We start from the raw sequence: 23,265 nt of genomic DNA, 5'->3' as shown, positions 1-23,265 counted from the left end.
GTACAGTTCTCTGTGTGTTGGTTATTGTTTCCAGGAAGAGGCTCCAAAGATATGGAGTAAAATTTGTACCTGAAGATTGCTATTCACAGAAACTTTCTTCACCTCATTCAGTCCAATTTGTCATGTCTGCTGCCGCTTTACCAAATGTTAGTGGGAAAAAAAAAAATAAAAAATCTCTACAATGTTCCTTCTGTTCCACCTCAGTTTTTCTTCTGACAAGACCAAGGCTGTGCTTTGGGATTGCATTTTCCCTGTTTGTAGGTGGTTAGGCATTGGACTCTAACCACGTAGAGAGACACGGCATTCAGATAGTGGGCTCCAGTAAGCCTACTGAAAATGACCTTCATAACACTACATGAAGAAGCTTTAGTGTCTTAAAGGAACAACAATAATTTAGTGTCCCATCCAGCCTTGCCTGTCATTACTGACCGTGCAGCTTGCAGTAGTCTGTGCTGTTGCATGAGCTATGGGTGGCCCCTGCAGCCTGTTCTCATTCCTTACTGCTGTAACTCCCTGCTGACTGAGAGATCAGATACTTCACTTCTATGCAAGTCCTTTCCCTTTCCACAATATGAGATTCTCTGTATCTCCCTGCTTTTTCCCGAGCAATTTCAGTTTAACGACATGAGCTAAGCTTTATTAAATCAAAGATCGCATCATAAACCAGGTTCTAAAATGCAGACTGAGCATGGGCCTGGATGCTCTCACAGGGGCTGTCAGTTCATTCAGTATAGAGTTGGTTAAGAATCTACTGAGGGTCTTGTTGTATATAAAACACTTATCTAAGTGTAAGCATGGGTATTCTACTTATTGAATTCGTCTTAATGGTAATGACAGGCTTCAGAAAAAAATTAAAGGTAAGGAGGTCTCATTTACTGCAGTGAAATCTAATACTGAATTTGGGAGCTACTCTGTACACCAAAGGACAGATTAAAAAAAACACTCAAGGCAAACCAATATACAAAAATCCCCTAAGAACCTGTAAAGCTTCTAATTATTTGTCTTCCAGCTTTGAACAGAACTGCTGAATGATACCCTCTCTTCACTGCATTGTTGTAAGCTACTCTATCGGTTAGGAGAAAATGCAAGATTTACTTATTTTCCTCCAGGACACAGTAGTTGTCACTGAACAGAAGGATCAGATAAGAGGAAAAAGTAGAAGTATCCATTGAAAGACAGAAACTTCCTAACAAATGTGTACTCTTTATTTAGTGTGTTCATGGAGCACATACAATATGAGAGTACTGGTCATTTCACTGTAACTACATTCACAAGTAATCCTCTGCTTTTATCTCCCCTTTCTGTGCACTATTAGACAGAAGACACAAAAAGAGAGATAAGTACTTAGATACGTCTAAAAGATGAATTAATTTAAACTGCTTGTGTTTGGCTCAGCTGAACACGGGCTTTGCATACCAAGTGAAACCAGTAATCTTCCTTGTGTCCTCCTCTAGGTCTAGCAGAAATCTAGTAAAATGTATGTTCTTTTGCAAGACTAAATCTTCAAGCGTTTCTGGCTTTGGAAACCTAAAGTGAGCATGGAGTTGGGACACCCAAAAGCTAAACTTGGGCTGAAATAGCTATTCAATAATTGTTTATAATTTCTATTTTATACTTAATTTTTTATTTGATAGAACTGTATTAAGTATACCTAATACATACCATTTAGCTTCAGGGACAACACTGGTCTTGCGGCTGCCCTCTGCCAAGCCTGAGTGACAGCTGTGGTACCTCAGAGCCTGCACCTTGTGCTTTTCCTGGTGAGATGTACTAACTGCTTTTGAATGTGAAAGAGGTGGCCTTGACCACCAGAAGACCCACAAATTCCAAACTCCTCGTAGAAAGAGAAAAGTGAAAGGATGGGAAAAAAAAAAAAAGTCCTTACTGATTTAAGGAGAACTGCCACAAATTGTTTATTGCCCGGTCTCTGCTGTCCAGCCTATGTAAGTGACAAATGTCAAACCTAATTATCAGTATAAATGTGGACTAAAAGCAGTTATGCATTCTTCATCCTACTGCATCTTGGATATGGATTAAACCGCATGATTCAGTTAGGAAAGTAAAATGTCATTGTAAGAATTCAGCATGGCCTAATTACTAAACTTTAAATATATACTTCACCCGATTCTGCATCAGCTTCTATACAAATCCTCAATGACACGTTGATTTTGCAAGTATATATATGCTGTTTCAAAGAGGAATTGTCCACACACACAAAAAAACCCCTTTTAAAACAGTATGTCTATTCTGCTTTTCCATTTTGATGTAAGGGCAACAAAAAGCAACTTGATCTTAATGTGCTGTGACCTGAAAATGACTGAAAATGAGAAAGTAATGATTAATAAATTTGAGTCAAGGGGTTGCACAAGTTTATCACTGATCTGTCATGAGACATCAAGCCAGAAAAGAATTCAGGAAAAGGAAGGCGTAAACAATCGAACCTGCACTTGATAATTTTGATGGTCTGATGTTATTTGCTCAGTTCTCATGAAGTCCCTAAGGGAGACGGGGATTGAACTGTGACCTTTCTGCAGATAGTTTGGAAAAGCCTGATTCTTCCACACTGCAGAAGCCCTCCCTGAAAAGACCTGAAGTATTAGGCAGCTTTGCAAGAGCCTCTACCTAGATACCGTTTACTGCAATGTCAAAATGCATACCATAATTTCACTTGGTGTTCATCTGCAACAGAAGGCGTAACAGTGAGGAAAGTGACATACTTGGCAGGAAGCGGGTTCTGTATAACCAGTCCTGACCCCGACTTCAGTGTGACTGTACAGATACATCAACAAACTGCTCCGACTGGTAGTTCGATACTACCTTAAACTACAACAACAGCATGTAGATTACCATTGTATGTGATCTACCACATGTTCTTAATCCACTTTCTTGGCAAAATAAGAGATCGTGCATAAACTCTATGAAAAAGGAATTCCTTTATTTTTTTTAAAAAAAGGACCATTTTTCCATTACCAAGTGAAAACTTTACAAAGTAAAGTATTTCTCTTCCAATAATATTTTAATATAAAAACTTAAATCACTTACTCTGGTCTTACTGTTCTAACAAGTAGTCTTGCGGCACTGCAAAACCCAGGTATTTTCAGCCTCACCCTAGTATCTAATCATAAGTTCATCACTTGTTTAAATAAAACCATTTCTGTGGCCACTTACCATCAGCAAAACATCCCTACCACCAAACCAAAAATAAAGCATCTTCACTATCCCCAAAGAGACTAAACTTTAATAGCATTATTACAGTAAGCTTTGTTAAAAAAAAAAAAAATTTATTTTGAAAGTTAGACACAACCTTAAAATTGTACAAAGACAACAAGCACTCAAATTACACAGTTAGCAGTGAGTACAATGTGAACACAACAACAGTGAGTCTTGCTTCTCTTTATAGGTAAATATAAATAGATTATCCTTGCCAAACTTCCAGCTTTTTTTTTTTTTTTTTTTTCCTGAAAACCAGCTCATTATGCTGTAAAACCTAGCAGGGAGCATTTCACTGTTCAGTTCAACAGAAGTGCTAAAAGGGGCTCTGGCTAAAAATAGTCCTTCTATCATGAGAATATCTCATACTTTGCAGAACCAAGTTTCTCTCTCAATTGAAAAACAGCTTTCCCTTTCATTATGTCGAATGTTTCACCCCCTCTAGGGACCTGCCAAATGACAGGCTTCAAAATGCTTAAAAATATTAGAAGTTGCTCACGTTTTGTCAAGAACATGCAAGCTGAAACTAACATGGTGCATACATGTAAGTAGTCACAAACCAGAGAATGTTCCTGTTTGTATTTTACTCTTTGAAACTGTTGTTTCAAGAAAAGCACTTCGGAGTAATTTTAGCTGTGAGTTGGCTAAACAAATATAAGTACATGGTCAGAGAAGAAAATGTTTCTTTTTTTTTTTTTTCTTTTTTTTTTTTTTTTTTTTTTTTTAATATTACATTTAGAGCTTCAAATATATTAATAAAACCACCTGGCAAAAAGTATCCCTTATAGTGTGTCCCTACATATGTACGTAAAATGAAAAGCAGACATTGCTACCATCCTCCCTTTACTTCTGAAAGTACTCTTTACAGGAAATATATGGAAAAATAATGCAGTGTTCTTGCAGAAAAAGGGAAAACCCCATGGAGACTGTTAAACAACTTAACCACAGCCTCTGTTCTAGGAATCAGTTATTACTTAGGTTTAGATATACCACAAAACTTCCACTGTAAATCTTCCCTAAGATCAACTGCAATTAAACCAAGGTTGTGCTTTATCCAACTACAGCCACACGGGCAGAATTATGCTCTGAACTTGAGTGTTTGCAAGAGTCTGTTCCAAGACTGAGTGTAACAGTTTTTACTTTAAAGAAAATAAGTGTAACTGTCTTGTTGATGATCTGGATTATATCCATGAATATAAACTTACTATTATTTCTACATTACCTGGAAGTGCTTTATTTTTCATTAGTTTACTCCATTAAAAATGCTTGTTGTAACAGATCAGTAGCTTGATTTTCATAAAACTTGAAAAATATTGTGGTTTTGGTTTGTTTGTTATTGTTTTTTGTTTTGGTTTGTTTTTTTTTTTTTTTGTTTTGTGGGGTTTCTTTGTTGTTGTCATTGTTTTTTAAACAAAATATCCAATTATTATGACACCAGTGTCCTACAAACTGCTGTGCATTGGAATTAAGTCAGTGTCATACAATTCCTGATAACCAATTTTTACTTCTGAATTGTTATGAGTTGGTAGCCTATGGCTACACTGATAAGGTTCCTCACAAGGCTCATATCCTCTGCAGTAGTTCTGCATAAAAAATAAATTGGTACTAGAATAATTACTGGAAATACTTACAGAATTGTATTAATTCTGTAAATTGAGGCTCTGTACACAGACTGCTTTATAAGTAGAGTAAGATTTTTAGAAACTAAGTGTTCTAATATGGCTTTGTCTTATTGAAAATGACTGGGTTTCTTTTTTTAACAAAAGCTGTTGATGTTGCTAACTTTTATTTTTATGTAAAACCATGTAAGTGGAAGTTACTTGCTTTTTTTCAGTTGTGCAAGAGCCTATTTAATGTTACCATTAAGCTTTTCAAAATGTCTTTCAGTTTGACAGTCAAGAGAAAAACATACAGCATTGAATCCTATATAAAATGCTTAGGGGGTGCAGCCTGTGAAATCCCATGTTATCAAGACCTGAGCTAACTAGCCCAAATTATACCTTTTAATCATAACATTTTCTCTAGATGCTTTTGTTTAATGGAAGCCTGTTTTCTCAATCCTCCACTGTTTTCTATTTTCTTCAATTCTAAGATAGCATTCATAAGGTTAAAAAAAAAAATAAAGCAAGGATGTTGTTTCACTGTAATGAAACAGCAGCCGTAAAAGAACACTTTCAATTATTGTCAGGACAGAAAAGGCTATTGGCAGTGTGTCTTTCACTTGGCTGAAGAAGATTTATAAAACAGTTCTAGCCCAAGGCAGTTAATGATCTCAAGCTACACCCAAGCTTGTGCAATAACAAACAAAATTTTGGAAGGCATCTTTTGATATCTAGGATTAGAGAAAAAAATTACTACTGTTATTTCTGCCTGAAGTTCTAAACTAGCAACCAGTATCACTGACAGGATTGCTATGACTGTCCTGGTAGCTTCAACAGGGACCAAAGGTGCAGCAGTGTACTGAGTACCCCTGGACTGGTACACTGGATAGGCAGCCTTCTGCTTTGTAGTTTCGCCCGTTTATTCAAACAGGTCTCCCAGCAGAAGGCTACAAGACATGGTTATAATGTAACACAAGTGCATTTCTGTAGAGGCTGATTGCACAAAAAACAGTCGTTACTAAGTATGTAAATCTCTCTCAATCCAGCAAAAGAGACTTGTCTAGAAATAGCTAGGGAAATAGCTCCAGAAACAAAATAAGCAGGTTACTTTGTCTCTCTCTAGTAATTACTTAGTATTGCTGTAAATATCTGGAATAAAAGAAATAATGAGAAACAGATACTGTGAAACTCTACTGGGGAAAGGAAGCTAAACAGAGCAACTGGCTCCACCTGAGGGAGTTAAAGCATGCTTACACCGCTGTATCCACCGAGGGGAGGGTTTCTGCGCTGCTAGATGATGCCTGGCACCTCCCTGAACCCAGAGCATCTCAAAAGAAATCTAGAGCAGGCAGGAGTTGCTCGTATTCCAACACTTTGCACAATACTCCCTCATTCCACTCAAAAACTTTATAGAGCACTTACATCGAGTGGACTATTTGGCATAATAATTTGGAATAGCTCAGTAATGGTTTAATAGACTCAGGAGAGGGTAATATTATTGAAATTCTTCAATTTTACATTTTACTTTTTGACAGTCAAATACAAATGGCCTTGACACAGAATAAGAAATGCAGCCCAAGTCTATAATTCCAGTATAGCTTCAAAGTATGTACGCCTTCCTATTTGCGCTTACAGGTATTGAATAGCCTCTGCAGTAACTATTTTGAAAACTATTTTAATCACTCCACCACCTTTGACTAAACGGCTGAGGACAAGGCCAGAGACGTAGAAGACCTTCAGGGAAAGATGGAGAAGCCTCTTGTCCTGTGCACTGTAGAAAAGCTTTCTCAACTCCAGAATTTCATGCCTCCCGCACCCCCAATTTAGATTTAGCATCCTTTGTTTTGCTAGGAAGAAAAAGGCATTAATCCTCTCTGCTAAGACCTTGGTCCAGTATAAGTTTCTCTCGCTAGCAGCTGCACTGCAAACCGTACTCAGTGACTGGCTTGCCTACTCAACTTTGAAGATTGGCACTGACACTGAAGGGGTCATGTTAAACTGAGACAATGAAACAGTGATTTCAAAAAAGATGTCATGGTAAACCTGCGGAACTCCTAGCTTCATGAGAATAGGGGAGTTCAGAGATCAGTGCAAGAGACCGGCTATGCGAGCTAGAGAATGAATACATCCACAGTCACACCAAGGAGGATAAGAGAGTATTCTAGAAGAAAACTGTTTCTCATTTTAGAATGTAAACCGAACTTGAATAGGAATTGGCAGTAATCCTCCCCCAACAGAGCAGTTATATTTAAACTAACCATTCTACAGCTTCTTGCATTTCACATGTGCAGTACTTCTTCTTGGTCACTTGTGGACAGGATACGGGACAAAGCAATCCACCGACATGATTAACAATCCCTACCGCATCATCTTCCTCAAGTATTTAGATGCACAGTTTGGGTAAGCAAGGTCCTCCATCCAAGTGCCTTTTTCTTAGCGTCAGTTACAGCTGGACTGAACACAGTTGTGGTGTATGCCAGGTATGTTCCCTACTTGCATCACGAGTTCTACATCAGCGTAGCTCTGAAGTCTACAGCAGGGTTAGCAAGTCTGTGGCATACCACTAAGTTCACAAATAGATTGTCATTTCTACAATAATACAAAATAGCTTGTAAAACCAATATGTAACACTGTATATATGCATGAATATAAAAATAAACCACACCATCAATATGTAAAACTTCACAACGATGATGAAAACAGTTTTCTTCTCAACGGTCTTCGGTATTGATGAGTTGGTTCTCATTGTCATACCCATCAGGCAGGTATGCTTTCCTTAGCTGGTCTGACTTAGGTATCGAGCTGCCATTCTTGACGTAGCGGGACAGGAAGGCTCGCACAGACGGATGATCAGCCTTCTCAAGTGGGATATTCGCTTCCAGGCACATTTTCACAAAGTCCTGGATGACGCTGGTTTTCTCTGTCTGGGCAGTACTGTTGCACTGAAGGGAGGCAGTCAGAGTCCTTTGCTTCTTCCTGACGTTCTGTTCTTCAAACTCTGCCTTTCTCTTTGTGTGTGTTTTAGACTTGAGGTGGTCATTGATGGCAGACTTGCGAACGTGATTCAGGACCACATTGCAGGAAGTACAGAAGAGTTTTCCTCCGTCTTCATGCAGCTCGCTGCCAAACTCAGTTACACGATCCTGAGGAGTTACATACAAAGCAGTCTTCGAGCGGTTACGTGATGGAGCGGACTTCACTCCAAAACGTTCCATTGTTGCCTTCAATAAGCTTTACCTGAAAGCTGGAAGAGAAAAAAAAAATGCTGTTAAAGTGAGCTAATGATTCCAACCAAATAGTTCTGGATGCAGTCTATTCAATATCCAACACAGTGCTTACTGACATCTAAAAGATAATTACATGTAAGATACACGTGTGAAACTATTATTTGAAAGGTTCTTCATCTTGCAGTCCGAAGAACTTAGTAGACCAAAGTTCCTCCTGGGTCAGAGTAAAATACTTTTTAGTTTCTACAACTACAAAGCTCAACAGAACCCTCAAGACTCAATCTGTTGATCACTGAAAGCCAAAGAGACAGACTTTCTGCTTTTTTTTGAAGGCAGTTTTTATCCTTTACCCTTTAGGGTAAATGGTGCTATATCCTTAGTATTTTCAACATATTCGACAGGTTTTTTTTATGTTGAGCTAGTACTTTATCTGTTTACTTCCCGAAAATGTGTATCAATCCTTCTAGCAAAAGCATAGTTGTCCAAGGATCAGACAAGAAGGCCATTACTGTCACTTCGAAAAGCCAGTAAAAAACAAACAACAACAAAATCCACACACAAACACCACCCACCCCACCCCCCAAAAAAACCAAAACCAAACCTGAGCTTTGTTAGCACTCATTTGGGAGCAGCCATCACTTTTGCCCCAGCTCAAACCACAACTATTAGATTGAACCTGAACTCAGTGTGAAAAGCAAATAATTTTATCACTGCAACCAGAGACTGCTGAAACAGCTAATGTGAACAGAAAATTGCATACATTTCAATGCAAAATAAGAACCTGTATCTTCAATGATGACAATGTCTCTGAGGAAGGTAACTGAGAACTACGAGGGCTGGACACTTTTTAACCTCACTGTAAATTACACTGTTATCAAAATAGGCAATAACCTAGTCAAGTGTGCGAAAATCAAACAGGACCTATGTCTTTGCTGTTGAGAAATGGAACAGTAATTTAAGTCCTTTTTCACAGTAAAGCTGAAGTCAAGAAACAGCTCTGTTCAGGTTTGAGGTTTTCTGACCAAAATGAATGGTCATCACATGAACTACCCACTTCCTTAACAACAACAACAAAAAAAAAAGGAAACAGGTCTTTCTTAAAAAACATATTTTGGCAAATACTTTGAGGAAATGTAATAGGTTGTCTGGGAGTTTACTTATGGGCATGAACAACTTTGAAAAATTTTGTACTGCCTCTGCTTACAAGGCAGACTGAAAGATCAGAATACTTCTAGATGTATTCTTGTCTGTACTTATTGTGTTACACACCCAGAGTTTGATATTGCAGCAATTTAAAAGATCTGCCTTTAAAAGACTAGAACTTCTAAAGCAACTATAATCGGACCTTGTCCAGCTCTAAGGACTGAATGGAGCTTCTGCTGTCCAAAATGCCTTTCGCTTGCTGTGGAAATAAAGGAACAGAGAATTCAGTCTTCAAAATTGTCTTTTTTCTTAAAGCGTTGCTACACATAGAGATGACAACCCTTTGAAAAAAAAAAAAAAAAAAAAGAGACAAAAATCTTGCCACTAGTTACTTTCCTAGTAAGTTTTTTGCACTATCTGCTACTTTCCAGAACTGTAAGTCTTGACTGATACTGCACAACACTGCAGACTAAAATAAGCAATCTTTTTCCATCACTGATAAAACTTTGTTCATTCTTTTTATTGCTTTATGCAATTTATCCCCATGAGTTTTCTAAGTAACTGTTTCCTGGAATCAAGCGGAAAACGAGTTGTAACCTAATGTAAACCTTGTTGCTTAGGCTTCTGAAACATCAAAACAAATCCCCCCACCAAACTAGGTGTTCACACTTACACTATACCCAAATCCATTGGAATTCTGCGAACAGTACAACTACTGAAACACGGAACTTCGGGAGTGTCATTTTGTTTTGGTTTGTTTTTTTTTTTTTTTTTTTCTCTCCAGTTTTGGCATCGATTCTTTGATGGCTACTCCTGCCTGGACTAGTTCTGGGTTCCCACGAGCGGGGGAAGGTGCGGGTGCGGGTCAGACGCCCGCCGTTAGGCTTCCAGAGGAGCCGAGCCGCCCCGGGGCGGGCGGATGAGCGCCCCTTGACTCGGCGGTGCCACCGGGGAGTACTTCAGACCGGGAGGAAGAGGAAAACAACTCTGGATTTCCAGCCGCCCAACAGGTTTCGCCGCTCCCCTCGGTGCCGGGGGAAGCGCCCCGCCGCCGGGAGCCGACACTCGCCGTGTTTATTCCCCGGGGCCCGGCCGCCGGCTGGACGGCGCCATCGCACCCGTGAGGGCCTCCGAGGAGCGGCGGGGCCTGCGGCCCGCCCGCCGCCCACCTCTCGCCCTCCCCCGCCCCGGGGGGGCCCGAGGGCCCGGCCCGGCCGCAGGCACCGCGGGCCTCGCTCCCCCCGCCGCGCCGGCGGCAGGCAGGTGCGGCCCCGGCCGCCCCGCCCCGCTCCTTCCCCCGCCCCGGCACGGCGGGTGTTTCCACGAGCACAGCCGGGAGGCGCCGCCCGGCCCCGCGGACCCCACGGGCGGCGGAGCGCGGCCCCGGGCGGGCCCCGCCGAGGCAGCGCCGCCCGCCCGCCGCGCCCCGCCGGCCCCCGCCCGCCCCCTGCCGGGCGCCGTTACCCGCTCCGGCCGCGCGGCCTCCCCGCGCCCCGCCGCCACGGGGCTGTCGCCGCCGCTCCGCCGCCGCCGCCGGCCCCCACGCCGCGGGACAGCCGCGCTCCGCCGCCGACGGCCGCCGCGCCGCAGCCAGACGGACCTACCCACCCTGGCGGCCGCGGTAGGCGGGCCCTAGCAACCCGCCTAGCAACCGCCGCACCCGCCCGCCGCCCGCCTCCTGCCCGCCGCCACAGAGCGGTCAAGCGGGAGAAGCCCCTCGGTGATTGGCTCCCCGCGGCCCGGGCGCGCGGAGACGGACGGCGCTTTTACCCAATTCGAAGTAAGGGGGCGGGTGACGGAGCCGTGATGGAGATGTGCTCGGGCCAGTCAGAGTGGGCGGCGGCGGCGGCGGCGTCTAGCAGACGGCGGCTTTGGCCAGTGGGCGGCAGGAGGCTGCGGAGGGAGGTGTAACAGACGGGATGAGAAGCCAATGGTAAGGGAAAGAGAAAGTAACGAAGAGACTTTTGATCCAATGGAAGGGCGCTTCGGCAGGGCCGGGTGGAAGGGAGGAGCCGGAGGTTGGGGGTCACCGGCGAGTTCTCCCGTCGTCGGCCGTTGATCGGCACGGCGGCTGGCCCAATAGGAGCGCGGCGGATGGGCGTGGCCGGACGTGAGGCGGCGGGCAGGGGTGCGCCCCTTCCGGCGCGGCGGGGCGGGGGCAACGGGGCGCTCAGTACGCGCAGGGCGGCCGGAGCAGCATGGCGGAAGACGAGAGCGATCAGGAGTCGGAGCGGCTCAGCGAGGAGCTGGAGGCGCTGGTGACGCCGGGACTCCCCGCCGGCCTGCCGGCCCTCCTTAACAGCCAGTATTACTGCCGCCGCTTCTGTCAGGTGAGAGCCGCCCCGCCCCCCCGGCCTGCTCCTCGCCCCTCCCCCCCCGCGGGCGGGGGTGGGGCGCGCCGGGGCCCCCCGTTCTTTTGGGGGGGAGGGGGAGGGGGGAGCCGCGTGGCCGGGCACCCCCCCAACCCGCTCCCCGGATCCTTCGGGGTGTCGGAGAAGGGGACTCGCCGGGGCCGCTGCCCCCGTGGCTCTCGGCGGGGCGGAGGTCGGGCCGCTCCCCGGGGGTTCGGGGCCGGGGCAGCGCTGAGGGGGGGGGCGGGGAGCCCGGCCCGCTCCCGGGTCTGCAGGCGGAGGGGGGAAGAACGTGAGGTGACGCCTGTCCCTTAGCGGGGGGCGGCCGGGGTGCTGGTGGCGAGTGCCCCCGGCTCGGCGCGGCCCGTGGGGAGGGTGGCAGGGAGGCTGGCGTGGGGCGGGGGGGGGGGGGTGAGGGGAGGTTCCTCCCGGCGCAGGGGGGCGGGAGCGGGAGCGGACGAGGAAGAGCCGGGGGCGTCTGAGGGTGGGGGCTCCCCCCCAGCCCCCCGCCGCCGCTGGGCCCGGCCAGCTGGGACACGCGTGGTGGTGGGGTGGGCAGTGCAAACACGGGTGGCTCTGCCGGGGAGCCGGGCCTCGCAAACCGGCCCCGTGACGGTGGCTAAATTAGACCCGGGTTTAGTTTTGGTTTGGTTTTGTTTTTCTCTTCGTTTAAAAGCAGCTTCTCTTCACACAGGTCCGGAATTCGTGTGCTCTTTGCAATTTCTTTATGTATACCTTGTGAAGTAACAAGCAACAACAGGTTGCTTTCCCCAGTTGCTTTCATCACCAGGTGTTGGTGAAACATCAGTTATGCTGGGTGTATTTCAGGCACGCTGCTTGCTGGTTTCTGAAACACAGTCTAGAGGGGTTTAGTATGGAATTAATTTAATCAACTTCTTGGCTGTGTACCTCACCACTATGATTGTTTTCTTCCATTTAAATAAATGTGTTTCTATGTTCTTAGTTTGTTCTTCCTGTTTTAACACTCCATGAAACATCTGTTTGAAATATTATTTACTGTAATACATGTTTAAAATCATCTCGGGTAGCATATTGCTCAGTAAGTCCACAGGTTGCCTTCTGGTCTTATCGATCCTTTTATATTTTCTTTCTGTCTAGTGGTTTCTCTAGACCTAGTATGTGTGAGAAAAATCGTGAAGCCAGTAAAAGGAGAAGTTAATGTTTCTGGAAGCGTGGTGTAAATGACAGTTGTAATCAAATACAGTTGAGATTTCTTAAGTTGGCAGGTTGGACAGACGTTTGCTTCGGCTGACCACTGAGAGTTTTGTCTTAAATTTTTCTAGCCACACTTGCTGAGCGTTGAATTCATTGTGTTAAGGAGGAAGCGCGGGCAGGTTGATAGTTTCATGTACTAATGCCAATCCCATTTCCTAGACAGAGCTAGGAATTAGTAGGGAACAGAAGAGGACAAGACCAGGGAAAGAATTTTCCTACAAAATAGTTGTATCACGGTTATTACTGGTAGAGTATCTAAATTATTTGACCTTGACTTCTGCAGTTTCTTTTGTGTAGAAAGACTGCCAAGCCCTCTCCTCTACTTTGTTTTGCTTTGAGTTTATGAACTCTCCACATGGGCAGCCAGTGTTGCGAGCATATAAAGGGCTCTATTTCTTTTTTCTTAAATTTTCTTTTTAACAATGGATAGTTTAAATAATTCTTATGAAAGTGAGTTAATGTATTAATACTTTGTCTCCAGGGATTTTATTTTTTTGTGTGTGTGTGTTTAAATTTGGCCTGGTGTCATCAGCAGTCATGTGCTCGCTCAAAATATAATCTTCCATGTTTTGTTTCAGCATGTTTTTTAGTAATGGATTCTTCTACTGATTTAACTATATAAATACAAGATCTTAGCCAGTGTAGTGTTCTGGTATGAAAAGCTAGTAGCTACGTGGCCTTTGTGGTTTGACAACAAATGAGGTTGTGCGTGCCTCCCATTATCTCACTTAGCCTTATGAGATTGGCAGTGGTGTAATTACACTGGTCTATATATACCTGTACATACAGAGGGCTGCTAGGCCCTCAGCCTATTTAAGAGGTGATGAAGCATATTTATATTTCTTCGGAAAGTATCATGAAGTTTAGGTCCCCTCTTTTTCAGCATAACATTTTTTGTAAAACAAAACTTCTCACTTAAATACTGTGTTGCTTTATTAGATTTAGCCTTTATATTCTGCCCCCTACCCCACCCCCCAAGATATGTCTTTTAGTGCAGTTTTTCCCTTTGGCTCTAGTTTTTGTCAGGGCCTGTTGCTTCATACTTTTTTATCCAGATCTTCTGAAGGTCTGTTGTGCAGATCAAGCCTTTCCACCTCATTCTGCTCTGCACTGATTTTGCTTGTCTTAATGGTTATTTGCCACTTCTAAATGTCCCAGTTTGCTTCCTATGTTCCTGTTCTTCTGTCAAAAGCTAAACAGCAGTTGTGGAAATAGTTGCTTAGCGATAATACCATGAGTTTGAACTACCCAAAATAAAGATTTTTATTTTCAGAATAACAGCCTATTAAAATATATGGCTGTGCTTCAATCATAGTGATGAAGCTTGGTGTCAGCTGAAAAGAATATTGTTTAGATTGCTTCTAGTTATACTCCTGTGTGACGTATACACATATCCACATCTCTCATTTTTCCCATAGCTCTTACTGAAGCAAGGTGGAAAGCCTTTTTGGTCTGTAGAGCCATTTTCTGGAGACAGAAGCAAAGACGTCTTCACTGATCTTAGAGTATAAGAGTGGCTGAGACCTTGAAAAGCGTTGGTGTGCACACGTGTCCAATCCTTGAAAGGTTAGAAAGGTAAAATATTGTTATAAACAGCCAGATTTGGTACTATTGAGGCCTGGAGTATTGCAGTTGAACTTGACTTTCAGATAGTAGATTAAGTAACAGTTATAAAAGAGTGACTGGGTTGTCAGAGCATTTTCCTTTATCTTGTCCATTAAATTGTGTTTACACATATCTTTTAAGTCAGAATGTGGAGCCTCTAAACCCATGTATAGTTTCTGGGATTGATTTTTGTATTGTAGGTGTGCATGCATGGTCGTACAGAGTCTTTGCAGCCTGAATCTTCCAAGGCAAAGTGGAATAAAATGTTTTCTTAGATTGTTATTTGAGATTGATGACATGGGAAAACCAAAAATCAAGATTTCTGTGGTTGAGCATGAAAGGAGACAGTTGGAAGTTGAGATCAGTGCCCAGTTCATGCATCTCACCAGCTGTTCCAATGTTACTTTCTAAAAATTACTGAACTGGCATTTCTTCTTATTTGTGAAGTTCACCATGTATTGAACCCACTTAGACATTGGGAAAAGCAAGTCTACTGTTCCCAGCTTCGACAAGCAAAAGAACAAGGTGTCTGTAGCTACTTTGTAGGCTTAAAGAAATTTGAAAGGTGGTACCTAGCAGGAACCCCCTCACTCTGAGCATTTGGAAGAGCTTCACAAGTTTCAGCTTGCGTTATATGCAGAATTTGAAATTCTTTCATGAGATTTCTCAGGGACCAGAGCCATTGAGAGTTTCTTGTGTGAGTGAAATACAAATAATGAAGGGCAGAGAAAGTAGCATAGATGATTACTTTTGGGTATGAGGGCAGAGGGAGTATTTTTATAATTAGAAGGATGAATTTCCAAATTTACTTGATCTGAAAACAGACCTTAACAGAGAGCTTGGAAAAAGGATGTAGCTGACTTTATTGCACTTTAAGTGGGTATGGTTTTATCAGATATAAATTGCATTTTGTTTTCAAAATCTCTTCTCGTAATGTTAAACACTATCAAAATATTACAGGTTACTCCCAGCATTTCTGTAGTTGTCCACATGGCTGCATAACTGTACTAGATGTTATTTTATGTTGTTCAGTACTGACTGAAAAAAAACACAAGAGGACTCTGATCTAAATTAACAAGGTAATACTGTGAGGGGTAAACACTACTTGAACTGATCTTACTGTGGCATCAGCTTACAGCCTTCCAGTATGATCTGACTTCCTGAAATAAAGATTACCTAGTTTGCTTACATTAATTAGTGGCATCTTGAGTCACTGCTGGAAAAATAATTCTTTGGTTTATAAATTTGAAAACTAAGGAGTAAAATTTAGTAACGTGCTAGAGAAGATAGTGTTCCCTGGCTTTATTTTAGTAGACAAAAAAATTACATGGGTGTATGACTCAACTGTTGTCTGGCTTGCTTTGTGGGGATGAAGGTAGAAAAACACACATTTCTTTGAATGTTTGTTCTCCTGATTTGGGGATTAATATTTTTTCACATTTTGTGATGTGCTTAGATTTGCAAGTACTTGCTTTTGACTCTTTGAACTTCAAGTCAAATTGTTAAACTCCTTTTATATTTTATTAAAAAAAAAACAAAACAAAACAAAAAACAAACAAACAAAGCAAAACATGAGTACTAGTAGTGAAAAGTGATCTCTTCAGTTTCTTTGAAGCTTATTTCTCTGAGAAGGTAGAATATATAATTTTTAACCACCTCTTTTTTCTTGTAATCATTTGCAGTGTTCTAGGGTTCTTAATACTTGTTAGTGGCTTAACAGTTAGAGAGCACTGTTGAAAGTCACATTTGACTGATTTAGCTGCCATTTTTTGTCTTGTTTACAAATGTGTCGCGTTGCTAGTTACATGAAAGCTTGTAAAGGACCAACCATACATTGCAGTAACTAAATTTACCTGTGTATAACTACTTGAAACAGTATAAATTTTACAATCAACCTGTTATGTTCTCTATTTACTGGTTGTTTTTTTGTTTGTGTGGTTTTGTTTTGGTTTGTTTTTTTTCCATTCTTGGCTGGTGAAAACAAGCATATTCGATTTGCTAGTTAGCAGTTTAGTATTATGCTGTTTGAAATTCAAGCAAAGTTCAGGTTTAAAAGGGCATCCTTATACAACAGCTGTGGCTAGCACCAGGTCGTGTTTATTCCCAAGCTGAACGCCAAGTGTGAGCCCTCAGTTCTGCTGAGGGATTACCTGTCTGGGAAGAAAGGGTGTCCTGGGTTAGGTGGTGGCACTCTTTCCCTTGACACTTGATGGTAAACCTGATAAGCCACTATCACTCAAGACTGGGTTAAGGGGGGTGTGTCATGCACTTGGCTGTTTTCAGTTTCCTGGGAGAATTCACAATAGTAGTTGATTTGCAACCGCTTTACTTGCAGATCAGTAGGCTGAAGTACTCCCTCTTCTTGTCATTAACGTTATAATGTCTTTTCTTATTCACATGCTCACTTATTTCTAGGTACTGACTTCTCCTTAGCTTCTGTGCCTGATGTCCTTTTAGCTTTACCCTAAGAAATTATCTCCCTATTTTAAAAGTGTTAAAAGCAGTTTTAAGTTTTAAAAGAGGTGGTTTTAAAGCAGTTTAACGTTTAAAAGAGTTAAGGAGTTAGTATTTTAAAAAAGGAAACATTGCACAAATGTACAAATACATCGTAAATTTTCCTTGAACTTTGTAACATTTTTCTCCTTCTGTACATTTCTGTTTCACGTTCTCTAAACTTCTCGATATTGCTCCTTCTCCTGGTTTTAGCGTCTTGCCTCTGAGTTTAACTTTTGTATGAAAATAAGCTTTTGAGTTTTGCTTGGAAAAATATATCAAGATTGTAACTTAGAAAGGAATTGCAGGTTTTTAAACCTAAAAAGAAGGATCTCCATTAATTGATGCCTCTGTAGCTCAGTCTGTCTGATGTAGCCTTGCTACACGGCCTTTTTCAAGTAAGAAAAGGCACACTTATTGCAGTTGGTAATTACAAAATCAAAGTTAAGTGTGTCTGGCTAGGAGTTGTTCATATGAGGGAAAGAAGTAATTGTACTTTTTACTTGAAATGGATCTTAAGTTGTGTTTTAGTAATATCACTGGTGACCTGGAGATGATGCATTTGTGTGTGTGTTCACAAGATTGTCACATCTCTCATCCATATATAATCAAACCAATTCTTTAAATTAGTTGATCTTCACTCTAGGGTGACACTAATCAGAAAGTGAGGAGGAATATTACTTCTTTTTAATATAAATATTTATATTTCAGTCATAAAATCTTATACAGGCACATTTACTACGGTGCTAACAGTAGCCAAAACTGCTTTTCTAGGATTAATATATAGTTTTCACTTTTGTGCGATTGACAGGCTGTAAATATGTATGGAAACTGGCTCTTTGGGTAGCTAAATGTAGTGGATATATGGAACCTAGTCTTAGATAATGTTCTTGCCTCAAGCAGGCTGAGTAAATGATGATATTTCAGTGATTAAGGGTGGGGGGAAGCATTTAGCTTTAAGGGTAGAGTTTTGGCAGAAACTTGCCTCATAGGATGTGTCATGCTGTTGCTGGGTGATGTTTTTTCTATTGCCAGAAGTGTGATTATGTTTGGTTACTTCTTATGTAATATTCACATGTGAATTGCAGTAAAGCCATTGCTTACATACTTTTTTCTTAGTTATACCACATAAAACCATTTCAAACTTGTATCTGTTAAGTAATGTTTTATGTTATCTTAAAATCTTAAGGCCTTTTCTACTCTCCTTTTGGATAATGGAATCCTTTTTTTGTAAGGACACAGCTCGTTTGTATGCAGAAACAGAACAAAATGCTTGGCCATCCACTAAATAGGTTAAAAATACATTAAAAAAGGTGTGATTATTTCTTCTGATGTTTCCAGGTAGAGTAAACTTACTCAGGTTCTCTTCTTTAACTGTACTTTGGTATCCAAGCTACTCTGGTACTTCTGCTGAACAGGCAACCATGGTAGGTGTTGCTTTTAATTATGGTTTTTAATTTTCAGGGAAATTTTTTTTTTAGCATGTGCCTTTTTTGCTTTTTTTTTAAAACCAAAATTTTTGGTGCCTTCTATTCTGTGACAACCACTATATATGCTAACTAGCTTTCTTTTTCAGAAAACTATAAACAGAAGCACTCAACAGAACTGTTGTGGTTTTAATCCTGTGGTGACTTCCTTTAATGTTACATCTCACAAAAAAGTTAAGGGAGCAACTTCACTTAAAATCTTAGTCATGACAAAGCTTTAAAATTGGTGGGATTTCATTATTTTTAGTTTCTTTTTTTGTTGTGGGGAGGCACAGGAACTCCTGTACCAACTTTAGGCCTAGCACTGCATATAACATTTGTTTCTTGTGTCCTACACATTTGCAAATCAAGTTATTTGCAATGTTATTTCTCTTAAGTGTGTGGAATGTGTCAAATCACTTTATATATATGTTTATATTTAATCACTTAAAATATATGTTTATATTTAATTAGTTACTAATATCTCAGGGAAAATTATTTTTTACATTGGCTCAGGTCTTCAATTACTACCTCGTTATTTTGGGAGTTAGATCCTTTAGCTGTGCACTCAGAAACTTCTTATAGGAGGCTGATTAGCCTGGTCTCTATTTTGCACTTAATAGGACACATCTGAATGTGGATTTTCCTCTGAGTTACTCAAACATATTAAAGAGGGGGGGAAGTAGTATAATGGTGTGGGAGAAAGGTAGAGCTGAATTGGGGGCGGGTGGGGGATGGATGTCAGAAAGATGCTTCAGCCTCCCTTTCAGTATCTGTGTCTGCAGTGAATGAGAAAGGGAAGACAAAAGGCCCCACAGTCTCTTCATGGATGGTAGTAATTTAAAAGGTAAAGTCAGACTGGGGAACGATGCATGGGGAGTCTTTTAAGTATAGAAAAATTGCACCCCAAGAGAATTCTTGAAGGGAATTGTAGCAGAAAGTCACATAAAAATGTCACCTCCCTTCTGTTTTTTTGCACTGTGTATTGGACAAGGAACAGGTCACTTTGTTTTGACAATGTTATGTGCTTCTTTTTTGGCTGATTTCATTATATTGAAATCAGTGTGATTGTTAAAAATGTGCTGATAAACATAAAATCCAAATAAAGCATTTAGCAGCATGATCTATGTGATTTTCTGAAGTGCTCTGATGACAACTTCACAACATGCGAGTGAACATATGCATGCCCCTTCAACTTCTCCTTGAAAAATGTCAGATGTAGTAAAGTTTTTCCAGGATTTTTTTGTTGGTTTGGGGGGTTCTTTTTGGTATAAACCTTTATGTTCTGGTTTACAGTCCTGTTTCAAAGCATGGCATGTTGATTATTTTGAACAAAAAAAGGTGTTAGTATCTATTATAGAAAAGGCAATTTCTTGAGATCACTTAAAACCAGATGTCAATATATACATAGAATTACAAACCAAACATACGTTATTTTAACCCCCGCCCCCATTTCCAGATAGTGTGTGGAATGTGATTTGGAATTTATTTCGTACTTCGTTTACTTTTTTCTCTTCTCCAACCCCCCCTCATCTTTTACTGGTGATTGTTGCGAGTCTACTGAGAATTGACCAATTTTAGACATTTTTGGTTTTGTTTTTTTTTTTCCCCTCCAGAACTGACAAATGTGTGGATTCAGGTATCCATGCTCAGAAAATAAGAATGCTATTTATATTCTTCCTGACCAATTTGGGGTGGGGGGCTGCGAATCCTTTGTGGATGCATTTGAGAGACAGACTAACAGCCTATCTAAGGCAATGTTGGTGTTGCAGTGTCTCCCTTTCTGTGGTGCCTCTGGTACTTCTGTGGCAGGGTGTTGGGCCAGTTTGGAGAGCTGAAACGGACAGTGACTGATGGCTTTTTTGAGGAGAGGAGGCTGTTTTTTGCCAGTCAGTTCCTGAACTAGCTTGCTTTGGTTCAGGTGATCACTGTAGGTGCAGCAAGGACAACTAGTAGGACTGTGTAGGCCATTCTAAAGCCTGGTAGTAGGACTGCCCTTTCAGAGACTACAGTGTCTTAACTATTATCATTGGCATAAGCCTTTGTTGTATTGCTTTTGAGTGCTGATTATTTGCAGAAGCAATACACTGACATTAGGACCAGAATCTTGTCAAAATTTCATATATGCCAGCAAATACAGTAACTTCCCCTCTAGTTATTTTCAGTTCAGCTAACTTACTGCAGTTACTAACTTCTGGGGGATACGTTTTTCAGCTCATGCAGCCTCTTCCAACTCATGTAGCCATTCAGCATGTACAGCATCCCTTTAGTAAGGAGCTGCACAGCTTGACTGCACACTGTGTTAAGGGCTACCGACTACCTCCTGTAATTTATTTTGATCCTGCTTGCCAGCCTTGTTTGGTGTCCTGTCCTGTCTCATGTCCAGTCTGTTCCCTTCCCGTACCACCCCCCACACACACCCCCTGCCACTTGTCATTTCTTTACAACTTAATGTGTCCTAGTTAGCTGCACTGATCCTTATCTGAAATTTATTTTGCTAGTTAGCATTTCTTGCCTGCCTTCGAAGCTTTTTTTAGGCCTTCTGTATTCTCTTTTGATATAGGAATGGATCGGTAGCAAACCAGCATGCAATTTTTTAGCTGTGGGGATGTGCTATTGTTTTGAGCAGTTAGAACTCTGCTTTATTTTATCTTATTACTCTCTGAATATTTTATTTGCTTTCTTGGCTATTGTGATGAGCCTTGAGGTGATTTTTCATTAAAACATCTACCATAATAATAGTCTTGCTCTTGGGTGGCAATTGTCAGATTGAAGGTCATAACATTACATGTTTAGATTGTATTGTTCCCCATGTACCACTGTGCACTCGTCTGTGCTGAATTTCAATGCTCACTGTCATAAATCCTTTCTACAGTTCTTTACAGTTAGCACTTTATGCTACCAAGAAAAAAAAAAAACAGTATCACAAAATATTGTCTCATTACTTGAAATAATTTATGGACACATCTATACTGTGCCTCTCAGGTCAAAGTGTTGTGAAACACCATCGTGGGAACTGATGTTTTATTTCTACCTTTGTGTTCTGGTTTTTTAACTAGGATAGAGCTTGTATTTTTCTTTCTTTCTTTCCTTTCTTCTTAGTAGCTAGAATAGGGCTGTGCTTTGGATTCAGTGTGGGATTTGGTATGAGAAGAATGTTGATAATGCACTGATGTTTTGAGTTGTTACTAAGAAATCAAAGACTTTTCAACTTCTCGTGTCCTGCTAGTGTGCAGGTACACAAGAAGCTGGGGGGGGAACATAACTGGAGCAGTGGACCCAAATTGGCTTGTGGAATATTCCATGTCATCTCATGTCATGCTCAGGATATAGATAAGGGTTAATTGGGAAGCTCACTCTGGTTTCAGGATTGTGGTTTCAGGATTCTTGCTTCTCTGGGATGGCTAGCCAGGAGTGGGATGGGCATTGGTCGCCAGGTGGTGAGCAATCACATTGTGCGTTACTTGTTTGTATTTTGTATTGTTATTATTACCATTATTTTTTTTTATTTTATTTAAATTATTAGATGTTTTTACCTCAACCTACCAGTCTCCTTACCCCTCCAACTCTCTGCAACGTTCCCCTAGGGTGGGAGAGGATGATCAAGCAGCTGTGTGGTATTTGCCTGCCAGCTGGGTTTAAACCATGGTGATTTGACCATTTGGAGACTAAAACTGCTAAAGGATATTAGTTCTCTGTCTACTTTGTTTCTAAGGCTTTTGTGTTTCCCTATACAAAGGACCTTGTTAAAAGTATTTCAGAGAACACACAATAGATGTGTGAGACAGTACTATTTTATCAAGTGTTTATTCTTCCTTGTAAGAGGAAGAGTACTTATCTAAAAGTCTGCTAATTTTCTTCCAGTTGACCTAGATGTTTGCTGCATTAAGCATATTTTCAGACACGAATCATTAAAGTAAATTTGGTGGAAAGTCAAAATCTACTTAGAAAATATAAATCAGCCTGAGCTGTTGTTGGTGAGGATAAAAAGTTACCGGTCCCATTATCAGTAACTGCTTTGCTTTGGAGCAGCTATAACCAAACTGTCAGAAATGGGACACTGGCCTGTTCATGTTGCAGACCCTTAACAAAGGTAGGCACACAGCTTTGGAACAACACATGCAGGCCACTTAACCTGACTTTTAAGCCCTTTATTTAGTTCATGGGGAATTAGGCAAATCTGAGTGAGATTAACAGATTTTTAAGTCAGAAAGGAATCCTGAAGAGGGATGTATTTGGTTTTTGATTTAGCCAATGCTTTGTTGGCCAGCCTGGCTCTTAAGATAGGTGGCCAGGTGTAACTAGGATTGGCACTTCATAGCTTTCTTGAAGCCTGTTACTTGTTTCTTCCATATGCTACGAAGTGCTCTAGCTCTCTCTTTACAACATGGCTGATGGCATTGTGTTTCCTCACCTGCTTCTCACTTTCGCAAGATATAGATGTCAGTTAGGTTTCTTCAGCTGGAGAAGAGTGCCCTAGGCCCTGAAGTGCAGCTAGTCCACTTTTCTGCTTATATTGAAGCTGTGCTGTTATGACGAAAAAAAAGTAAGGCAAGAGTAAGTGAGCAAGGGGAGCCTGACTGTCGTGCAAGGAGGTCAGCTATGTGCCAGAGCATGGAAGAAATACGGTTTTCAGTCTCTGCTTAGAGTAAGCTGTTGATTAAAGAAGAGACAACCTAAAGCCCTTGACCTTCTACTTTCTGGGAGACTGTAGCACAATGACTGGTCTGTCACAGAATTGGTGGGTGCCTTTACAGACATCTGTTTTATTGCTGTGGTTTGTGCTAAGCTTGGTGCTGTATGTTTTGTACATATGTGTGTAAATGGACTGGGCCTTTCAGAGGACTTCAGAGTAGAGACACCCATGTAGAAGTGTCAGATGGTGCTGAGTTATTGAGCCTCCCAATGTGGGCATAGGCAGTACCAGAAATTT

General features: G+C 41.6%; 2 protein-coding genes across 6 annotated transcripts in view; one reads left to right on the top strand and one right to left on the bottom strand.

The window, feature by feature from the left end:
* Positions 1-3,397: 3,397 nt before the first annotated feature.
* On the bottom strand, positions 3,398-11,016 carry CGGBP1 (CGG triplet repeat binding protein 1). 4 transcript variants are annotated; one of them, XM_033005239.2, is made up of 3 exons: positions 10,646-10,694; positions 9,384-9,440; positions 3,398-8,055 (listed from the first exon to the last, which is right to left on the bottom strand). In XM_033005239.2, the coding sequence occupies exon 3, from the start codon at positions 8,024-8,026 to the stop codon at positions 7,523-7,525; it is 504 nt and encodes a 167-aa protein (XP_032861130.1). In that variant the 5' UTR covers positions 8,027-8,055; positions 9,384-9,440; positions 10,646-10,694; the 3' UTR covers positions 3,398-7,522. The 4 variants fall into 4 exon arrangements, with proteins under 4 accessions (XP_032861130.1, XP_032861134.1, XP_032861131.1 ...); XM_033005243.2 differs by lacking the exons at positions 9,384-9,440; positions 10,646-10,694 and adding an exon at positions 10,952-11,016; XM_033005240.2 differs by lacking the exon at positions 9,384-9,440 and having other exon boundaries at positions 10,646-10,699.
* A 33-nt stretch (positions 11,017-11,049) lies between these two features.
* The window catches only part of ZNF654 (zinc finger protein 654), a 37,174-nt gene continuing 24,958 nt past the window's right edge, over positions 11,050-23,265 (top strand). Inside the window, exon 1 of one of the 2 annotated variants that reach the window (XM_042788513.1) lies at positions 11,050-11,114. In XM_042788513.1, coding sequence (XP_042644447.1) covers positions 11,112-11,114 — 3 coding nt within the window. In that variant the 5' untranslated portion in view covers positions 11,050-11,111. Of the gene's footprint in view, positions 11,115-11,349; positions 11,512-23,265 lie in introns of those variants that run through there. The other variant, XM_042788512.1, reaches the window with a different exon arrangement.

This window comes from Tyto alba, unplaced genomic scaffold, assembly GCF_018691265.1.
Source record: "Tyto alba isolate M040663 unplaced genomic scaffold, T.alba_DEE_v4.0 Super-Scaffold_14, whole genome shotgun sequence".
In the NCBI taxonomy this organism is placed as follows: Eukaryota; Metazoa; Chordata; class Aves; order Strigiformes; family Tytonidae; genus Tyto; species Tyto alba.
The sequence above is the reverse complement of the archived record's forward strand: the minus strand, read 5'-3'. Positions and strand labels throughout refer to the sequence as shown.